Source organism: Lates calcarifer, linkage group LG3 (assembly GCF_001640805.2).
Source record: "Lates calcarifer isolate ASB-BC8 linkage group LG3, TLL_Latcal_v3, whole genome shotgun sequence".
Taxonomy (NCBI): Eukaryota; Metazoa; Chordata; class Actinopteri; family Centropomidae; genus Lates; species Lates calcarifer.
The window spans coordinates 8,562,422-8,584,196 of NC_066835.1; the positions used below are offsets into that span (position 1 = coordinate 8,562,422).

At 41.4% G+C, this 21,775-nt stretch overlaps 1 protein-coding gene across 1 annotated transcript; it reads right to left on the reverse strand.

The window, feature by feature from the left end:
* Window positions 1-219: 219 nt before the first annotated feature.
* Window positions 220-20,262, reverse strand: tbc1d5 (TBC1 domain family, member 5). Its single transcript, XM_018666700.2, is given in 24 exon segments — window positions 220-1,445; window positions 1,447-1,535; window positions 1,995-2,252; window positions 2,346-2,425; window positions 2,623-2,722; window positions 2,953-3,161; window positions 4,428-4,490; window positions 4,717-5,030; window positions 5,903-5,988; window positions 8,337-8,443; window positions 9,313-9,455; window positions 9,553-9,725; window positions 10,652-10,721; window positions 10,911-10,961; window positions 11,106-11,194; window positions 11,654-11,756; window positions 11,849-11,916; window positions 12,647-12,721; window positions 13,108-13,197; window positions 13,424-13,532; window positions 13,708-13,765; window positions 14,532-14,650; window positions 15,067-15,118; window positions 20,169-20,262. Coding segments are annotated over 22 exon segments (2,646 nt in total). The 5' UTR covers window positions 14,632-14,650; window positions 15,067-15,118; window positions 20,169-20,262; the 3' UTR covers window positions 220-1,234.
* Window positions 20,263-21,775: the final 1,513 nt, after the last annotated feature.

Here is a 21,775-nt window from a genome sequence, read left to right on the forward strand (position 1 = left end):
AGCCGAGTCTTGTTTTTCATACATATTGCCCTACATCTGTAACTCCATGACAACAGGACAGTCTCCATCTGAGGATGAAGTTTATGTAATATGTGTGAAAGCTCCGGCACAACTGCTAAATGGACCTTGTGTTGAGATTGTTTTCTCAATGGCCGTTGACAAAAGTTGAGATCAGTGTCTTAAAAGCAAGCAAGGCATTACCCACACAAACACGTTAACTTCATTGTGTAGCAAGAGCGATGTAGTTTTATTGGTCTAGAGTTAATTATGCTGAATGGGCAGCTAGAGGGACATTCTTTGTGTGTGCTGCTTTACATGGTTTCCACAACACACAAGAACAACTCAGTTTTAATGTGAGAAATGAGAAGTGTTGATTACTGCGTTAAAATGTCCACATTGGAATCAAATTTAAAAACAAAAAGGAAAAAAAAACAGACTTACTATATAATTTAATCATTTTTATCCAGGAAACTAAAAGGTCTAAAGGTTAAAAATATTGTCTTTAAAAAAAAAAAAAAAACTAACAAAACGAATAAGATCACAGAGTCAGGTTTTGTTTGGTTGAGAGAAGATTAATGGTCAGAGGCACTGGTTTAGGAGGGGGGAAAGCTGCCCTCAACAACTGACAGGAGAAAGTTATCCTTTCCTTTTGAGTATCAGAGAGCTTCCTCTGTAAGGACACAAACAGACAAATGTAACACAGGCAGATGTATGGCCAGATCGCCACATTCAGAAGAAACAGAGTATGACACTCTCAATCAGTACAGCAGGCTCAGGGCGAGAGAGTCGTTCCCTGAAAGTACTTAGCAGTTTGAGGTCCAACTTTTCAGAGTAATCATGTAGTGATAAGGTAAGAAGTTCGATGGCGCCCTCTGTCCTGAGAGCAGAGCATTACAATTAAATGAGTGACAGGACACAACATAATGAGGAGACAGGCATTAGGCAGATGAGATAGAATACAGCATCAGCTCAGACAGGACTGAAGTGGCACAGATGACAGTTAAAGAGACAGAGTATAAGGTATTTGTGACTCAAAGTGTCACAGTTCACATGTGCAATTTTCTAGTTGACAGCAGCTCCAGCGGTGCTCCACCAAAAACTGCAGATTCCCCCCTCTGACCCCAAGTCAGTTTTCTTTTATCACACCCTCAGAACGGGATATGATACAGGTATAAGAGGAGGAGGAGGAGGAGGAGGAGGAGGTGGAGGAGGAGGGGAGGGGTGATTCGCTCGTTCACAGGTCGTTCGGGTTGACGATGGTGAAGTCAGAGTCCTTGCTGTGGGTGGAGCCCTCGTCCGGGCTGGAGGATCCCGAGGTGGTGCCGGCCATCAGCGGGTCGTGGAAGGTCCCAGCTGCGCCCTCGGGCTCCATTCGCACCAGGCCACGCCCTCGCCGGATTGGAGGGGTGCGCTCAGCTGCAGCCCTTCCTCCTCCTCCTCCTCCTCCTCCCCTCAGTGGCCTGCAGGTCTCCATCCTGGGACACAAGGATGTAGTCATCCCAGTTTTTACCCTCTGAGCCGAGGGAAGACGCCACCTGCTCACGAGATTGACATGAGTAAAAGCTGAGTGCATGGAGAGGGGCACACTGTCTGCTGCTTGTTTGGCCCTAAAGCTATTCAAATGTGACAAAACTGAAACTCCAGGGAACATGTAACTATTTTTCATATCAAGTATTTTCATTAATCAGCTGCTGTATTATGAAGCACCATTCTGGGTTTGATCCATCTCTAATGGGACAGATTTAGTGTCACATGGTCTAATCCTCCAAAAAAATTGTATTCTGGTACAAACAATGGTCATTCTTTGAACACAGGATACAATTTGTTGGCATGAAAATGGTAGGATTTAGAGGTACTGAATACTGAATCAAAAGGTCAGACAACAAAACAACAGAAAACTACTCTGGCCTGAAGTGTAGTTAACACCAATCCAGCTCAAATGAGTGCAGGGCTCTTACTTTGGTAGTCTAGAAGAGGACTGATCGACTATTAACCTGTTGCTCAGCTGGGGTCATCGCCTGCTCCTCCTCTTCTTTCTCGTCTGTGCTCACGCTCCCATCCAGGTCGGAGTCCCGGCCCTGCCTGCTGTTTCCTTGCTGTTGGTGGCCGTCGTGGTGACTGTTGGCACTCAGAGCGGTCTCAGCGGCCGCCATGGAGGTGTAATGGTCGTCGGCGATGGTGATCTCCTCATTCTCCTCAGCCTCCAGCTGGCTTTGGTTGAAGCGCAGCGCCCCCTTCAGGATGTCTTTGATCTGGCAGGATCAAAAAGCAACCAAGGACTGTAAAAAGATGTTCATGATTACAAAAGCACACTGTAAAAATTAATGCATATAGATGAGGCTCACCTGTTTGAGTCCAGCCAGTGACACCAGGACTTCATCCTCTTTTTCCAGGTGTTCTTGGAGAATCACTTCCTGGATTTTACCTGTGCACGTATAGCACATGAGCTATGCAATCAGCTAAACAATTATGCATTTGCCTCAACTGACCTTTTCCAGACAACGATATGCGATACGCACTATATTACCAAGTGCATGTAAAGGATTCAAATATTTTGAATTGGCTTCTGTTTTAGATGCTGAAAATAATCATGGAGGTTTGACCGTCTACAGCTGAACTCACAGATGTGTGTGTTCATCATCTTGGCACAGTATTTGCTCATGGCCTCGAGGTCATTGATCTGGCCCTGTAGGAAAGATACCTGGGCTTCCAGGTCCTCCTCCTGTTGACAACACAAACACACACACGCACACAAAATAGATTTGAAGTAGACAATAAAGTGGAGAGAAACAAAAAGGATCTCAGTAACAAAGGGCAAAAAGAAGGACAAGAAACCCACAGACCAGAGATTAGGGTTGAAGCTGAGAGAGGATGAGACAATTTGACAGACAGAAAGTAAGAAAGACACAAAGATGCGGGTTACTGGAGCAGGAGGCAGGTCGGACAGCTCACCGTCTCCTTCTTGCCCATGGTCTTGCTGTGGGAGCGAGAGCGAGTGATGTTGAAGAAGGACTCTTTCTTGGTAGCAGAGAGGGGCGGAGAGGAAGTGCTGATGTCACTGCCTCTGGACGGGGGTAGGGGTGGGGAGGCGGTAGATGGACCCCGCCCACCAGAGAGGCTCTCTATGCTGGGGGAGGAGCTGACCATCCTGGAGCTTTGGCCTGAGAGAGGGACGGGGGGGGGGGTTACTCTGTTAACGCAATGTGCAGTGACTTACTTGCTTGGCTTTCCGATCAGTATGTCTGACAAAATCATTTCAGTTCAAGGTTCAGCCCTTCCCTGATGAAACCTTAAGATGTGGTTGAAAACTTGGAAAAAGTTAGTAAGTGGATATTAATTTTTGTCACATAATGCATTACAAAGGTTAAAAGAGGAGGCACGATGGTATAAACGTCTATATATCTGAAGATATTATGATAGAATTCTTTTAATATCTAATATCTAAATTAGAAGCAGAGGGGTACACGGAGCCTGGAGTGATTTCATTTGAATAATATATAGACTTTTTCAGTGCTTAATTAAAATCAAGAAATTGTTAAATATAAAAAAGCAAGTTTAATTAAATTTGCATTTAGATGATGCATTAATGCACTCAAAGTAAAAATAAATAAAGATAATTAAATTTGCCAATTAATAATTCTGTGTCCTTATTCTGTCTTTAAATGATGAATTAATTTTAAAATGGAAGAACACATTTATTTTTTGTTTTTCCATTCTGCCTATTCCCTTTCACAATGCTTTTGTTTTCTGCTTTAACTTCTACAGTTTCCATTTAACTAATATAAAGATGTGTAGGCAGCCTGCCACCTAATAATTAAATACAGTTCAACCCACAGAGTAGCAGCGGGAGCTCTGATTGGCCAGCTGTTGTTGTTGTTGGCAGGAGTCATGTGTTGCCCTCAGACCAACCAGAGCCCCCACTGCTGCTTTGTGAATGCTGCTCATTAATCCATCATTTAAATGCTAAATGTAACCAATTTTCCATGTATTAACATATTCATTCATTATAATTAAAAACTGTAAGTCTGTAATTATTCTAGACTCCATAGAAGAAGCACAAGAAGACTGGCTGTGAAATTCTTTGTAAATGCAAAGGACACATGCAAACCTGCAAACACATGACAGACAACAACAGCAATCTTTACAGCCACTGTGATATCAAAACAAAGCACATACAAGCTCTTGGGCACACGCTCAAAGCAATGCTGACAGCAGACATCACAACACATTCATGATGTCCATGCAATCGGTTTAATTTCCGCTGCTGAGGCAAGCTATGATCTCCCTCTACTGGTCACACTTCACTATTACATTCAGTGTCCATCTACTGTAATACGTGCAGACATGCTGCGGCAGCAAAACACAGATGAATGGCGGTGGGAGCGGAGGGGGTAAATCACACAAGCGGTTGCCATGGCAGCGGTTACCTTGTGTGTCAGTGTGAGTCTGGGCTGGGAGAGAGACCTGAGACACTCCACCTGAAACTACATCTAACAGATAGGAGAGTCAAAGCTGATGCTGCCACAACCATACAAACCAATGTCTTTTTTTAACCAGATATTCTGACAATCTGCACTGGTGTTAATGTGAACATGCAGCAAATTCACCTGCTACACAACTGCCAAAAAAAAAAAAAAAAAAAAAGAGTTGCAGAGGAATAGGAAGCCACCCTGAAACAAACAAAGATTTCCTTTGCGTGCATGTCCCGTCACTCACCTTTGCTGAGGTGGACAGGCATGCTCTCGGACTTGAGCAGGCGATAGTGCTGATTCTGGGTGTGGCTCTGGGTCTGCGCCGGGGCGTGTCCTGATGGAGGCTCAGCCAGCGGGTGAGGCAGGGCGGGCGTGGGGGCTGAAGCCGGGGAAGTGGAAGAGGAGGAGGAGGAGGAGGAGTGTACCTCGCTGTTTATTGGTGAGATGCCGCTGGACCCGCCCGAAATGGCTGGAGCGATGAGCTTCCTGCCGAAGCTCAGCAGGCTACTGGAGACCTTGTTGATGTTGAGGGGGGCTGTTTTTGTACTGGAACTGGAACTGGGAAAAAAAAAAACACAGTTGGGATGGATGAGAAATACAAAGGCCTACAGAGAGAATAATAGTAGTGGTTTTACCCTCAAATAGTGAATCTTTAATGCCGACCTTTTTCCAAAGGTGTGAAACTTGCATCAAATTGTCCATCACAGGTAACAATTCAAATCCTTTATTTCTGGGTAACGTGTAGTGACAAAATTACTAGCAGGATCATTAACAAGCAAGATTTCAGAGTTGGCTGTCCTAACTTATAGGATTCTGCTGTCAGAAAATCCACAAACAAACATGGACACCACAGAGAAGATAAAGTAAAATGGATTATTTCTTTTCTTTATAAAGCTTGTGGTTCGTGCTCTGCAATGTTGACATAACTTGGATATCTTTTATTATTAATGCTCATCTAAAGCGAGTTTCAAGTCTCTATAAGTCAGTTTTCATGCAGAAATGGCTGACAAAGACTATCTGCCTTAAGTACAGTAATGTATTGACTAATCAGCTGTTGGAGTGACAAGCCTGGGAAACTACAAAAGGAATTCAGACTGGCAAACAAGCTGAAGGCTAGTTAGTGCAAATCCAACACTGCATGAGGAAGGAAGCAGAAGTTATATTTTGCCAAAAAGATATCACTTTGGAACATATGGGTGGATAGTGGAGAAGCTGACTATGCTGCAGGAGTGGCTTTAAAAGAACATTTAGTTCTTTTTTTTCCCCCCAATGTAAAAACTGATGACTGTTAAAACTGCTGTAAGATAACCCCAACTTGAAACTGCACCCAAATTCTTTTAAAATAAGATAAAACTCGACAATACAGAAGCAGACACTGACTTTTGATTCATAGTGTTGGTGTGTGTTAGTGAGCTGTGTGTGTATTTTACCGTGTCTTGTTCATGAGGTCGGCTCCTCTCGTTTTGTAGTAATCCAGGTTTTGCTGAAACTGGTAGTTGACGGGTCGTGGATTATTCTACAATGTAATGTAACGGAATAAATCATTTTTTTATGTTAGCACATTTACAAGTCAGAAAAAAATGTCCCCGCTATGTGGTATAAATAAGTAACATAAGAGAGTAAACAGGTCAACCTAAAATCTGTGTTTATGCGTGACTACGTAAACGTGCAAACACGTGTGCATAATGTCTCTGAGTCAGTACTCATGAGCAAAAAGCCTCTTTCCCGCCCCACTCCCCATCCTGTTTTTAGGGATGATGACTCCCCCCCCCTCCAGGTATAACTATGATGCGGACGTGGTGTGACATGGTCGTTCACCTGGGGGAAACACTGTCATGTTGGATCAGCACCTTGGAGTTTCATCCCAGCAAAGTAGTGGACAGGAGTGTGGCGTGTTGTTGTGTTTGGGTTTATGGGTCAGTGGATTTGGACGAGGAACAGAAGATGGTTTGTACCGGGACAGTGAGGTGTTAGCTAAGGTCAAAGAACTGGTAATGTGGGATTACACACACACACACACACACACATTTTCGACTGGATTTCATATAAAGATAAGGGGAAGAATGTGAATCCTGTGTGTGTGTGAGAGAGAGAGAGGAAGTAAGAGAGTGACAGAGGATAAGGCCTCTGACTGTGCGTGATTGCAAGAGTGAGTAAGAGTGAAACAAGTGTGCGACAGGAAATACATCCTGAGGGCTTCAAGGCAAAGGCAAAAAATGACAATCCTCATTCAGACTGCTACATCCTGAGCATATTTTACATTTCACAAATAAAACTAGGGTTTTGTATTTACCAATATGGTATATTTTCATGGTAGCAGCACCTAGTTGTGTTTTCACGCTCGCTTTCTTGCAGTCGCAACAATCTCACATTACAAATTGCAAGTGCAAAAGGAAGCTGCCACTACAATGAGGCAATAACATTTTTAGGAACTTAAATATTTTCATGCTCAGAGTCAGGACAGAGGTTTTCCTCTCCAACATTTGGCCAATGCACCCGTCTTCACAGAGAACAAAATGGCAAAACACATCATTAAAAGACAAGAGGATTTTGCAAGTGAAGTCACAAAACTGTTAATGTGGTTTGTGGCAAGAAATGATCCTTGTGCTGGCTTAATTGAACTCTAAAGTATGCAAATCTCGAATCAGTTTAAAACTGACTGAGCAGCATTCTTAAAAATATTGTTCTAACTGTATCCATTAAACTGTATCTATTATTATAATTTGCCAAAATTAGGACATTTTACTTACTTACTAGTGAGCCAAAGACAAATTTCTATTCTTGTGTTGGCTGCCAACTCAGAGACCACATTATTAAGTAGGAGTATAAACAATTGGAGGGTGGCTGAGTCCTCTGTGGAGAGACATTTCTAAAAATTTAAACTGTGCCACTGATAATATACACTGTCTTACAAGACACAACCTTTTCAACAAGAGAGTACATGGATTAAGTTCTTGTGATCTGATTAAACAACCACTGTTTCTAAATGAACAACACCTCCTACTTTCCCAATATTATCTGTGCAGAGCTGTGATGTAATTTCTCAAAGTATCTTGCAGAATTTTTTATTTGTTGTTTTCTGTCAGTGTACGTTTAATGATTGCATCTTTGGTAAACCAGTGCTAGAAATCTGTGACCAACCATGATCTCCAATATTATTTCAGTGTTTCAGGTCCGAACTACCTTTATTCATATATTACATGGTGTCTACAGAGGCTTCATTACTACACGTAAATGTTAATATGTATATGTCTGTGAAACTTCCTCTTATTAACCATGATTCCTGTTATTAACAACAATGACTGGTTCATTGATTGCACCTGTGCCTCATGTATTTACTGTAAATGCATTGAAATCATTAACATGTAACCACTGAAGTGTGAGGAACTGAAACACTTGCTGCCAATTTTAACTTTGCTCTTTTACACCTAAGAACATTTTCACAGGTCAATAATGCTACAAGACTTTTTGATCTATGCTACATGACTGTAGTCGAGGATTTCAGCCAACTGGTTTGCATTGTGGTAAGTGTTTCACTTCTGCAAATCTTATCTACAACAAGGGAAATCATTGTGTTAGTGCAGTGTCTCGTCCGCTGTAATTACTGAATAGAAGAAGCACAAGTTGGCATAGTGAGTCCAAAGTCAAGCTCCAGCTCATTCTGTGTAACATTTCTCCCTTTCTCTTCTCCATTTTAACTTGTGACCACTCAGGCATAATGAAAGTGCTTATTATACCATTCCGGGACTTTCAGGGGAAACTGAAGTGTAAAACAAACAACATCACATAACCATACCGCTGTTACTTGTGCAAACAAATATGTATACAAATTTTTAAATTAATTGTGCTGGTGTGGTTACTTACTTTGGGATCTCGAAGGAACAGAGCCTTTTGGAGCAGAGCGTTGATGTCTCCTATTGGAGGGTAGTGCATTAGGAGACCCAGGCAGGTCTGGAAGTTACTAGCAATGACTGAAACAAAAACATGAACAAATGCAGCATTAGTGATTCTGACAACTTAATAACATCCTTACCACAGAAACCCTTTAATCAAAGCATGTTATATTTGCACTGCCAGATTTTAAAGTTAAAAGTTTAAAAGATTAAATCTGAGAGCATAGATGAGAGCATAAACGTGCTAAATGGACACTTTAAGATTAAACTTTTCCCATGTGAGGATGGTCCTCTCACTAAAACAACACGCTCCATATTTAACTCATCTACAGTATTAGACAATGCACTCTGACTTCCTAAAATGTGATTGCATATGCCTGCACAAATCAGCTGTGTCAAAAATTCTCTCTTTAAGTACTCCTATCAGTCCTTGCATCTCTTTTACATGCATCCTTCAGAAAAGCTCCTCTCTGATGAACAGCCTTCTCTTTGTTCCAAGGACACTGGGTTATAACAGCACTTCAACTCTGCTGATCAACAACATCAGCCTTTTGTGTTCAATCCTGGCATCTTGGAACTTGTATTTAAGTTTTATTGTCAAAAGTATGCTTAGACATGAAGTTGAAAGGGCAGATTGAAAATCTTAAGAAATGCTGTATTAATGTGCATTTGTTTCCTTGGCATTTGTTCCAAAGCAGCAGGAATTCGGTGTCTTATTAAAAAGACACTTGAGCAGGGATGTTGTTTGCCCACAAGAAATGAAACCCATCCTGCCCATATGTATGGCAGCAAAGATCTACTGCATTCTATTTAAAGCAATATGACTCCATCTGATTAAACGAGGTGGAGGAAATTACATTCTTCCACTTAAGTGTTTCTTATGAAATTAGATGCTACAAGACAACACATGGCGTCATTGGATTATATCAGTAATAAATGGAGCATACGAGCATCTCTGATGTAGAGCAGCATGGCCACGAAGACGTAGTCCACCAGGTCCAGAGTGATGCTGTCAGCAAACAGGGCGTCCCAAACCACTAGCAGGTCCTGGAGTGGAAACTCACGACCAAACAGCAGGCGTACCCACCGACTGAAGGACATAAGGACAGACAGGGTAACTCTATCTGTGTGCAGCTGAGGGTCAAGCAAAGGATCTGGCATGCTAGACTGAAGGCATAAACACTGACATGCCGTAAATTTGTGGGGCGATCTCCAGCCGGTTGAGGTGCATGTGCAGTTCCACGTCATGCTTCTTCACCAGCTGGTCCTGGATGCGGTTGACTTTGGTCACTATGGCAACAGATGGTCCTGAGTCTTGGGGCCGAGCGAACGGGATGCTGGTCAGCATCTCTTCCTTACCCTTGAGGAGCAGATCATTGCGTAATTAACATATCATTGTATAAATGAGAATTTGCAGCATCTGTTGCCATTTGATTAAAATTTATCACATGAAAAGGAGCAACGGTGACAAATACAGTTTCCGTTATGGAGGGCATCAGTTGTCTGGGTTTAAACTAAAGTTTACTTTATGCATGTTTTTGCTGTATAGATATTGGAACATCCCTTTAAGTTATAATCATTAAGATTTTCATGAAATCAAATCCTTTTTTGATGCTATTTACAGTCATATTTTTTTCAGCAGAAGCATTTAGGTGTATTTACATTCAATATTTATCTCTCTATGTAAAAGTTATTATCAATGGCGGACTCTGCCATTCCCCTGCAGGATCCAAACTGAATACCTGCACACGTGGGAATCAGTTTTATCTAATTAATAATAACCTCACTGTTTACTGTTTGCTGCTAATGCAAACCCAACATTTATTACTGCTGTTAGTTCAAATTAAAGGCATCTAATTAGAAACATGAGGTGGTTTTTATTCTGAGGCAGTCACAGGAAACAAAATGTATTTGTCACAAAAGTTAGGACTGACGACTGTTTTGCTCATGAACAGTGCATCTACAGAACAAGATAACGATCATTTTCAGCATTTTTCGACAGCTTCTCAGCTTTTAAATGTTGCAGTCACAGATCAAGAAGGTGTCGCCACTGTTTGCTATAGTATTAAACCCCACTTGCCGTTACTATGGTAACCTCAGGTGTCATCAAATCAACCACAAGTCAAATCTGAAGGATTGCAATTTAAAAGTATTAATAGCCTTACTTTGGCATATCGAATATAATGCCATGTCTTTATGAAAGCGCAATCAGCTGATATTGTGCTGCAATGCATAAACAATTATTGCAATTACAATGTCAAAAGCAGTTCTTCAGATCAAACTGACCTTCCTCACTTCCCTCTCAAAGCTGGAGAACCATGGCTCTGCTGTCTCCATTAGCTGTGAGAACATGGCACTACAGACAGAGGTGTATAAGTGTGCGTGTGTGGAGGAGACAGAAAATAATCAGAAAACAAAAAGGGATATATTGTGAGGTGGAAACAGACATGTAAACCACTTCCAGTTATTAAAAAAGTAATGGAATTTCTCAATCTTGGCACATTATTCTTATCAACTGTTTGTCCATTATTAAAACAGTACTCACTAAGCATCATGCTCAAGGTACACTGGGTTCAACAGACACTTCATCTCCTCACTGTGGAGAAAAGAGAGACCCCATTAATGCAGAGCTATTCTGGCTTCTGATTAGAGCGAAAGCTAGTGAAGCCAAGGCGGGTCTGAGGGCGTTCAAGGCAACGAAATGGTGGAAGTTTCAGTTTCACAGCTCTGAGGAACTGACCTGGGGCTTGCTGTCTCGCTTGCATGCTGGAAGGCTTGATGGTCACAGTGCAGCACGAACACTATGGGAGCCAGCAACTCATGCATCCCCTGCAGACAGACAGGAAGGGACCGAGGTAGAGGGAGCGTTGAGACATAAGAGGGCAGAGGGAGAGAGAGAGAGAGAGAGAAAATACGGTTCATTTGTCGTCAGTCCTTCTTTAATAGTGATGCACGAGGTTTCTAATCTGTGACGACAGGTTTAATTTAGATATTGTTAGCCACTGCCCGGCCATATGTCACTTCCAGTTTGCAAAAAAGATGCTGTACTAGCTGTCTATTCATTCGCTGGCACCTGTTACAGACACTGATAATGATTAGGTTACAAAGGCATTTTGTTCTTTTGTCTGAGCTCACTGGACACTGAGAAGCCCACACACACAGACACATAGACACAGACACACGCATAGACTGTCTACACCCAGAGCCATTAAGAGAGGATCCATTTTCTAAAAAAACAACAATGTGTAAACTTTAAACTCAGTAAAAGTATTGTATATCTGTTCGTACCTGTTTATACAGTAACTGTTCATTTTCTCTGGCATAACAGAAGAGAATGTCCGTCAGCTTGGTCCTCACATCCTCATCCTGGAAGTAACGGATCTCAGGGAACCTTATGGAAACAGTAAAAAAAAAACAGCAAGGGGTTTACTTCATGCTGACAGCAGAGAGCAAATAAAGAAACAGAAAGATAGTGGTACTGACGTTCTCAACACATCCTGTTTGACCATCCCCTTCAGCTCTTTGTCCTGGAAGAACTTGTTCCACAGACTCTGAATAGAGGAGGAAAAAAAATAAACATAGTCAAGAATAGAAAGCGACTGTTTCGCCACAAAGTTCTAAATGTTTGAGTCTTGGTAACTGTGTCGAGTTCATAAGTAGAATATTTCCTTGCGAGAATTCCTTTTGTTTAAGATTATTGTTTTGGCATTTCTGCTTTATTACCACTACCACTGCGGTAGCCTTAATAGAAGAATTCCATTTAAATCCAAGTAAATATTCATTAGTTATGGGATAGTTTATTCTGCATATATCTGCTGTGCACTGACTAAAAAACAAAACAATTACCTGGAACTAACTGATTCTAAGTGCACCAATTGATAGTTAATAGTTCATCGTTAATATCAAATTGCATAGCTCTTCTAGTAAACACCCTGTTAACATCTGTGTTACATTGTGTTACTGTTATGTCTCATTGTCTCTCTGTTGCCATCAGTGTGGGTTCTGAGAGCACAGCATCACTCAACCAGAAACTGTATGTGGTAAAAGAGTATGAAAATTAATTGTGAGATGAAACACACATAAAAAAAACTTCAAACTTCCCACATAAATTCAGTGGCTTTATAATTAGTTCAAAAAATCAGTTAATGAGTCACTGAAACTGTTTTATAATTATTGTCATGACACAGTCTGGAGGGAACATGTTAGGGTTGCATTTTACAACTGATGGACAGATAGGGAAAGATAGAATAGCAGCACAAACACACACAGACACACACTTACCCCCTCATCCTGAGATAGCGGGTTGTTGACTACCAGGTCCTGCTGGCCTGCAGCCTTGCGAGGGTTAGTGATGTGCTGTGACAAAAAACAGAATGCATTGCTGTTAATTACAGCAGAGGTCAGTGATCATGTTGCATTTGTCAAGGACTGCACTGCCTGAAAATGTAAGACCATACTGTGACCTGGGTTTCTTTTTGAGTACCAGCATATAAATTCTATTTTGTTTTAAGCTGTGGCGGTGTGTAGAGACTTAGTCCATCATAAATAAGTTATAAAATTGATAATAGGACACAATTATATATTTATTTTGGCCACCATATCTGGAGATATCATTTAGAAAATTATTTACACCATAGTGTCAGTGTTGTGCCATAAATTGCTGAAGAAACACAAAAAGCTACTGCAACTTTGGCCATTTTCTCATCATGCCAGGAAAAATGGCCACAGGGAGGCGCTCTCACCGTCTCTTTGATCTTCTCATACTGAGCTCGGAGCTCCTTGGTCTTGTTGATCCACTGCCCCTTGTCTTCGGGAAGAACCTCCAGGTACAACTGCAGACGCACAGTACACAGGTTACATCATGCTACCTCAGCAAGAATTTCCCTCTCTCGTAAGTCATGCAGAAAATTGACACTTTCAAAACTAAATTCTGGGCCACTTTTTCCACCAAAAAAAGGTCTGTGAGCTGTCAGAATGGGTGACTTTTCTGAGGCAGGGAAACTGGCAAAGCCCCTCTAATCAAACTGGATAGCACTGCTTGATCCATTTGGCAATTACCTTCCAGCACACGCTCCGAAAGCGGCTGCTCCTCAGTCGACCGTTGATGCCTGCCTGCCGGATCCTGGCCAGGTAATTACTGTTGAGGAACAAGTCGTCCCATTCTTTCCTGTGTGGGGGGGTAGGGAGGTAGAGGACGAGGAGATTTATGAGCATCTCAACCTAAATTGGGCACAGTATTCCATCTAATGTGTCATCCAGCAGTAAACTGGGAGGCTGGAGCGGCGAGTCGGGCCAAGAGTTTATGGTACACACTCAGACAAGGAAATACTGGAAACACTCACCTGTATGAGAGGAAGGTTGACTGAGACTGTGAGTAACTGCTGCTGTCAAGAGATCCTCCTGTTCAAAACAGGCACAGGCACAACCACAAGGGGGTGATGTAAACAACCAGCACTAGGGAGTGAAACTGGGCATCATAAAGGTTGTGAACACAGGGCCGTAAACAAACGCATAACCTCTGACAACTCCTTTAATAAGAGCTGGCCCTTTTTACTGCCTCCTAATAACCCATCAGTTACATTTGGGGGCTTCTTTTTCACGTAATGCAGGGAACGGGAAAGGGCCAGAAGCAGGCAAAGTGATGGCAGAGAGCACTCCTCTTTGTCTTTATTGGTGGTAATAAGTCTAATTTGGCCTGCAGGTGAACACGCACTCAAGTCAGAGAGCTGTCTATCAACATTAGTTACAGGCAGTGGATCATTCCACAGGGACACTCAGCATGAATATTCATCAGTTCCACAACATGCCAACCCCAAACATTTTCTCTCTCTCATGTGTAAACATAAAAATACCTCAGCCCGGGGGCGTCGCCTGCCACGTCTGTGACTCACACTTCACAGTCAGCTCTAAAATGTCTTTTTTATTATCTCTTCATATCTAGTACCTCAACTTAGCGTGACTGTCTCTCACACTGGTCTACTGGTGGGAGCCTCTATTACAGCCCCTGGCTCTCTCAAATGTAACATAACAAGGACCCAGTTAAGAACGGTCCAGGTAACAGAGGAAGCCCTAGTATGTGATACGAGTCTTAGCCCTACAACATGCAACTAAACGCCTTTTTTGGCCTCAGTTTGAATGATAAAGTTGACACTCAAGAAATACATACTGCTGCGGTTCTTGTTGAAATTGTGTAGCGGGTCGAACCCCGTCTCCTGCTGCTCGTCTGTCTGGAGCGGGTGACGAGTCTCAAAATTGGGATGCTGCATGACCACGACCCAGCTGGACCTGGAGAATGAGATGGCAAGGAGGAGGGAAAACAGGGGAAAAAAAAGAGAGAAACCAGAATATAACAACAGGTTTGTACGAGACACTAGCAGAACCACAAGTCAGACTTTGGGCATCTGTTATGTTATACATGACTTTTGAACTCCCTAAAGCCTCATCCCAAAAGACGCAAATACAATAGGTTTCCACTAAACTGACTCTACTGATAAGGAGAGTGGCCTTCGATCAGAGACTTTGCTGACAGGTTTCATCTCTGTTTAAGTTTTCTCAAGCAAAGAGCGCTATTCTCTATCTGACCCCAACCTCTGACCTCACCAAGGAGAGGTGCTGTTAAAAACTAGCTGCTGAAATCACTAAAAGTGTCCCTGCTACCAACTAACAATGAATCACCCTTGAACTGTTATCTCAGCACTTACTGTCACAGCTTTGTGATTCTCCACAGCCAAGACTCAGATGAAAAGGATGATTCTGCAAGAAGAAGGACGAATAATGAAAGTAAACATCTTCAGCACAAGAGGAAATAAAGAACAAGGCTGTTAAGGTGTATAAAAAAATTATTTTGTGTCATTAAAGTCAGCAGAAACACTAGAGTACAGGGTTGAAAAACAAATGTGATGCACAAACATCCAGTGATTACAGTGACCTTAGATGCTTTTAAACACAACATAGCGTGTTGTGGTTGGTTAGACTTGTGATTTTATACAAAATGACAATCAAACAGAAGGCTGCAGTTTATTCACCTTTTACATAACAGAACTTCACAGCATAAAATAAAGCCCTGACACTGATTATAGTCAGTGAGGAATGGTTTAAATCAACAAGAAGCACTTGAGCTGCCTGATGCTCCACCATGCTCACTGTGATATATTAAACATAAGAGGTAATGCTAATAAGGTCATTAAGTAGGCAAATTAATGCATTAATGAAATATTCTGATGTCGACAGACTTGTCTTCACATAAAACATAAACAGCACTGTGTATCCGAAATTATTAAGGAACTAATAACAGTTTCAAGGAAATCTGTTTTTCCTCATAAAATACAAATATATAGAGCACAATGCTACATTTACTCACAGTGATTCTAAATAAAGGCCCTGAAACCTTTACAAAGACAATGATAACAGCTACAACAACCAGTGACATATAACCACATGTTCAACCAACCAATCAGCTCACAGTCCAGAGTGGTTAGTAAGCCATAACTGTGTTTAATACTGTTAATAATCAGCACAAACATTTACTAACAGCAGCTAAGAACCTGTGCGCTCATGTACTACAAAATAGTTAACTAACTGACCAATTGATTAACCAATCAATTAATCATGATTTTTTTTTTTTACATAATTTATCAAGCAACTATTCAAACGTAAGCCTGTTTTTTTATCATTATAAAGTAAATGTCTGGTGTCTGTCTCTTTTTTAGATGAAGTCATTAATTGATCATAGAGCTGGAGCAGTCAGGAAATTAATCAGTTTTATCAAATGATGAATCTGCTACTTTTCTGATTAATTATGAATCGTTTCAGTCATTTTTCAAACTAAAATTCCAAACATTGCCTTGTTGAAGCTACTCCAATTTTATTGACTGATTTACTGTTTTCTATCACTGCAAAATGAATATAGACATATGAAGATACCACATTTGTATCTGGGAAATTATCATGGGAATGTTTTACTGTTTTTTGATATTTTATTTAATTGTAAGACAAATAATTACTGTACTTTAGACCTAAGATTTACACCAGGCATACATACATACTATGAAATGTTAGAGTTATATGTGACAATTTCTAATCAAATTATCCAGTTGAGGTACAGGCAAAGCAGGCTTCATGTAAAAATCAATATCGTAATAATCTGAGAGACTTCATTATTGGTGACAAATGATGTGCTAACCACAAACACCAAAGCTTAAAATACACACAACAAAAAATGAAAACGTAGAATCTAGTCTAATAAGACAGGATCCAAATCCTCATCAGGTGAGACCTGAGCCAACTCCTCCCTGCCAACAATCCCAGTTCTGAGAAAAGTTTCACTTTCTCTGTGAGACAATCTAGGTTAACCAAGTCTACATCCATTCTTTATCCGGCTTGGGATTATTCCCATGTTTATGAATATGGTTAGCCTAATACGCAGGCCTACAGAATACCATGCTTCCACAGAGAATTATGGGCTCTTTTTTCGCTTATTAATTGTGGAAATAACAAAACAAAGGCATCTCTTAAACCTATTAACCATATGAATGGAACACCGCTCAATAAATCAGCTACACAAGCCATCAAAATAGAAATTATTTTATATGCATAATGTATGTGCCTGTTTTCTTAGGAAACATCTGTTCTCCTCAAAGACTAATGCTCTCCGTAAGTCAGCGCGGTTTTCCTCCCTTTCCCTCACAAAAACAACATTATACATTTAAATAATCAGAACTAATCCAGAACTTATTGGGAAAAACAGAGGAATGTTGTGAATAGGTAGCTCCAATAATAGCCTGTTTTCTTACTTTAAAAGATTGGCATGAAAGATTTAAAGTCTCTGGAGCAACCACAAATATAACAGCAGTCACCTCACACAGAATATTCATTCATATTATCACTATCTGTCAAAAAATTTGACTTGCCAAAAAATGTCAAGAGATATTTTAAGGCACATTTTTCCCTAAAGGCCTGCAAACACTACAGCTCTTTGTCCCTTCTTTCCAAAAATAAAAAGTCATTCTAAACTTTCTAAAGAGGCCTTCACAGATCACTCACTGTGCTTTGAGGAGGTATGTCTTGTGTGTGTGCGCGTGTGTGTAAGGCTTTGTGAGTGACTGTTTATGTGTGAAAGATGATGCGGGCAGGAGACTCGAGGCCTCGACGTGTTAGCACAATCTTGCCTGAAGCGAGTCTTCTCTTAGCCTTCTGCTGCCTTCATTACTTCTTCCCGGAGTCGAATGTGAAAACGACATCCTAACTTTACTACATAATAATCAAGGCAAATTAGCTTCTGCATAATTTACTCCACAGCACCTGGAGACACCTCAATAATTCAAAACACGAATCTTTCATGAAATAATCAAATCAATACATAATGAAATGCATAAATAAATCAACAGACAAATAACACTGCGTTCCATCTGTTCTGAGGTGGAGGATCTGTTCCTGGGATTTATAACAACCAGTCCATGAAACCAAATCCAAACTGTAGCCATCACATTAGTTAGTTACATGCATTAACACCTCTCAGGCATTTTCTTGTCAAGTTGCCTCAGGCATGATTTTAAAGAAGCAATGTCAACATTTTGGATTGTGTAAAGGACTCTGAAAGCATAACAATGTCAAGTCAGACAGCTCCACTCCAAACCTCTTCCTTAAATAATCCTTATTAATGTGTGCTACATAATTCTTCACCTTCCCTTGACTCTAGCACACATTCAGTTTCAATGGGACCACAATTATCACTGGATTTGAGCCTAAAACCATCCTCCTCTTCTTTATTTTTTGCCAAAGCCAGGCAGCATCACATTCTTTAGTGTCGTGAGAATCAGTCAGAGCTGCTTTTCACTTGAAAAGGCAACAGGGGCGAGGGGTTCACCACAGTGTGACTGCCAAGTTGACAAAGTAAAATTCACTTCAACTCTTCAAAGTGCAGAAACAGGTTTTGGGTACACTATTGGCACATTCAAATTGAGGTACCATAAAAAAATAAAAAAAAAACACAAGGAAAAGCTTCAGCCTGCTCCATGCTCACTGGCCTAAAGGCACAAAGGCTAAACTATTCTGACACGAAACTCAGATTAGATTATTAAATGTTTTGCTGAAGTGCCTGCTGAATTTCCACTTAGAGACATCTGACTGCAGTATAACTGTAGCTCCTCTGAAATGAACAGGCTGCAGATTTGTTTTCAGCTTCAGAAAATGCTTTCCATCCTTTCTCAAACAAGTCCAGACTTTACTAATGACATTAGTCATCAGCTGAACAAGTCCACTGGTCTTTATTTCATCTTAACCACTGCCACAACAGTATAATGTAAAATAGATTCAGATAGAGAAACAGTACACTGGCTCTTTAGAGGATGAATATTCAAAAAGGATTCAACAAGCAGTGATGAGAGGAGCTGTCACTGGCAGCTACAGTCGGAGCGGCAGACTGCAGTTTAGTCAAAGTGAAACACCCCAGCTAAACAAACTCACATGCCTCTACTTCAGCACACAGTGAGAGCCCAGGAGCCTTAACAGTCACATGCTCCACAAGAGGCTGAGAACATGCTTGGGACCTTAACCTTGGTAAAATACCATAAACTTGCTGGGTCTTGGCTGATTAAATTACCAAATACACGACGGGACTTGAAATGTGACGGACATCTGTCTGAATACAAGGAACAGAGTCATGGTTCCCAGCTTGGGGTACAGGTTGGGAGTTAGTATTCAAATAAAAGTGGGTGGGGGGTGTGGGGGTTCATTCTGGTGGCTGGAAACTCACTGACTTATGCAACTTGTACCAAGGGGTGGGAAGTAGCTTTGTTTTGACAAAGGTTGGAAACCACTGCACTAAAGGGAGAACTGCAGTGCAAGAAGAACAAGGAAGAAACATTTTAATACACAGGAATGCACTGTGATTTGTGGTAACAGACTCTGAAGTTCAGCAAATACAACTTTTACCCAGTTTCGACTACAACCTGTTTCCTCTCCACTCTCAATGCTGGTGTATGGCAGCAAATGTAGACTGTAGGGCCGACAACACAGCCTCTGGACTTCTGTCTCTAATCCAATACAGCCTACAAACAGTTATACTGTACTCTCCCAGCACACTTTTTTTTTTTTTCGAAACAGTGAACCAGTTCTTGGCAGTGTGTAGAGGTGTGTGAAAACGCATTTAACCGTGCAGGCAGGCAGTACTGGCTGTTACCAAACCTCTGCACTCTCCTGAACCCATCACTAAATCTGTCAGGCAGGGTGGGCCAGCCCGAGGAAATGGGTTAAAGGCACACTACACAAGCAAACCACTGCAGAAGCTCTATTTTTTTTCCTTCAGTTTTCACATTATAATTCATAGCCAGCGCTGACAATGTCTCCATAATGTGACATAAAATGAACACATGTTCGTCTGTAATGCACCACGGATGGTGACAGGCACACGGATTATCGATGCAGGCAGGGCAAAACGCCAACCAGCAGCTAAGCTAGCTTGTATCCTGTGTCGGCTAGCGATGCTAAATGAAGGCTAAATTAGTTACATAAACTAGCAGTGACAAGCCGCGGGCGTGTGTGTTGACTGAATACGACTTAAGATGTCAGGAAGCAGGTAAGCTAATGTGACGTTAGCCTGGCTGTTAGCAAGCTGCAACCGAGCCGATGCACGGGCCCGTCGTTACTTCCGACACACACAGACACACACACACACACACATACAGCTGCTGTAAAAACCACGAGACCAAGTGTAACACGCGCGAAAACACCGGTTGACAGATGCGTGACTAATGGCGCAGGTCAATCCGTTACCGGTTACGCGCTCTCAGTGTGGTTCAGGTACCTGTTCAGTTCACGCAGGACTCCTCATTCTGCTGTGTCGGGCTCTCTGCTGATTTGTAAACAGTAGCGGGTTAGGCGGATGTGCTGAGCACCAGCTGACTGATCATGTGACCGGGGAACTGAGGCCCACGGTGCCGCAACTGCCTGCAGCTACTCCCTAGGTTAGTATGACTCTGTGCTTACACCTGCTCTGTGTCTTTCAAGGCGTATTATATTATTATATGTACAGTCAGCCTTTTTGGTACTAATTTAAAGCACTACTCAACTGAAGTATTTCAATTGTATGCTATTACATTATATTTCAGAGGAATATGTACTTTTATACCTGTGTGGCAGCTAGTTACTTGTCACTTTGCACATTAAGATTTTTTCAAAATATATAATACTAAAAAATACGCAGCAACATGTAAAGCAATAACTGTCAATGTTGCTGACACAGTAATGCATCAATAAAACCCAATGGAGTCTTGAAATACCAAATAAGCACAAAGGCCTGCTTTTGTTGGGAGAAACAAAAAACCGAAGCTGTCCTTGTGTGGGTCAAAATTAAATTGCACTATACACTCAGATTAAAGTATTAACTGTGGCAATTATGATTATAGCAGTAAATTTACAAACAGTGTGAAAAAACTCTTTGGTTGGCATAGGAAGATGTCTATAGTATTATATACATACCAAAGTGGACTCACATGTCTCCCCATGTAGTCCCCCAATTTCACAGTTCTATTTCTTTGTTTCTTAATTTACTCCACAAAAGAGAAAAGATATTTCATAGTTCAATTTAAACAACAAGTGATAGTCAGAAATAAAGAATCGAAAAAGAAAGACGGAGAGAAAGAAAGGATAGTTGGTGGAGACTGATCACAAAAGGGTCCTAAAAAACATTCTAACTGCATTGCCAGAGCACAAGGTTGTGGTGGACTACACAACCAAGGAGAAATAAACACACATTATGAATAAGCAAGAACGCTGAAGGAGCTCTTCAGTGTGAGAGCTAATTAAGACAGTTTTATGGAGACTTAATTGCAGCAATTTCTGAGGTCAGACAAGTCAAGTTTATCTGTGGAGTGCTTTTACCCACCACCTTCACTGTGAAGTGCTTCCCACAGACAAAACAAAAGACACAGAGACAAACTAAACACTTGCAGCACCATGGGAAAAGGCAGTAGTCCATGTGAATATATATATACAGTATACAGCTGGTGACATTAAATAGCATTAATGAGTCAAATGTGTGCACTGGCAGTGTTGGGTGCTTGTGCTTGTGTGGTGGTGGGGGTTAACACAAAGCAGTCATAATGATCATCATCGCCATTACCATCACCATCATCATCACAGACATGGCATTTCAAGAGCGCCATTATCATGATTATTAAAGCTAATATTACTGATGATGAGGCATTCATGGCCTCTTGTTGGCCCTAACTAAGGTATCGTCATGGAAACAGATGGCAGAAAAGAGCATAGCTTTATTGAATTACTCTATAAAGCTATTCTGACCAAATGGGGCTTGAATGTTGCACCGTCTGAGTGGAGGACGGGAGCGGCAATGTAAAAAGTCCTGAGGAGAGACTGATGAGAGTCAGGGACAGGGAGGGAGAGGCAGAT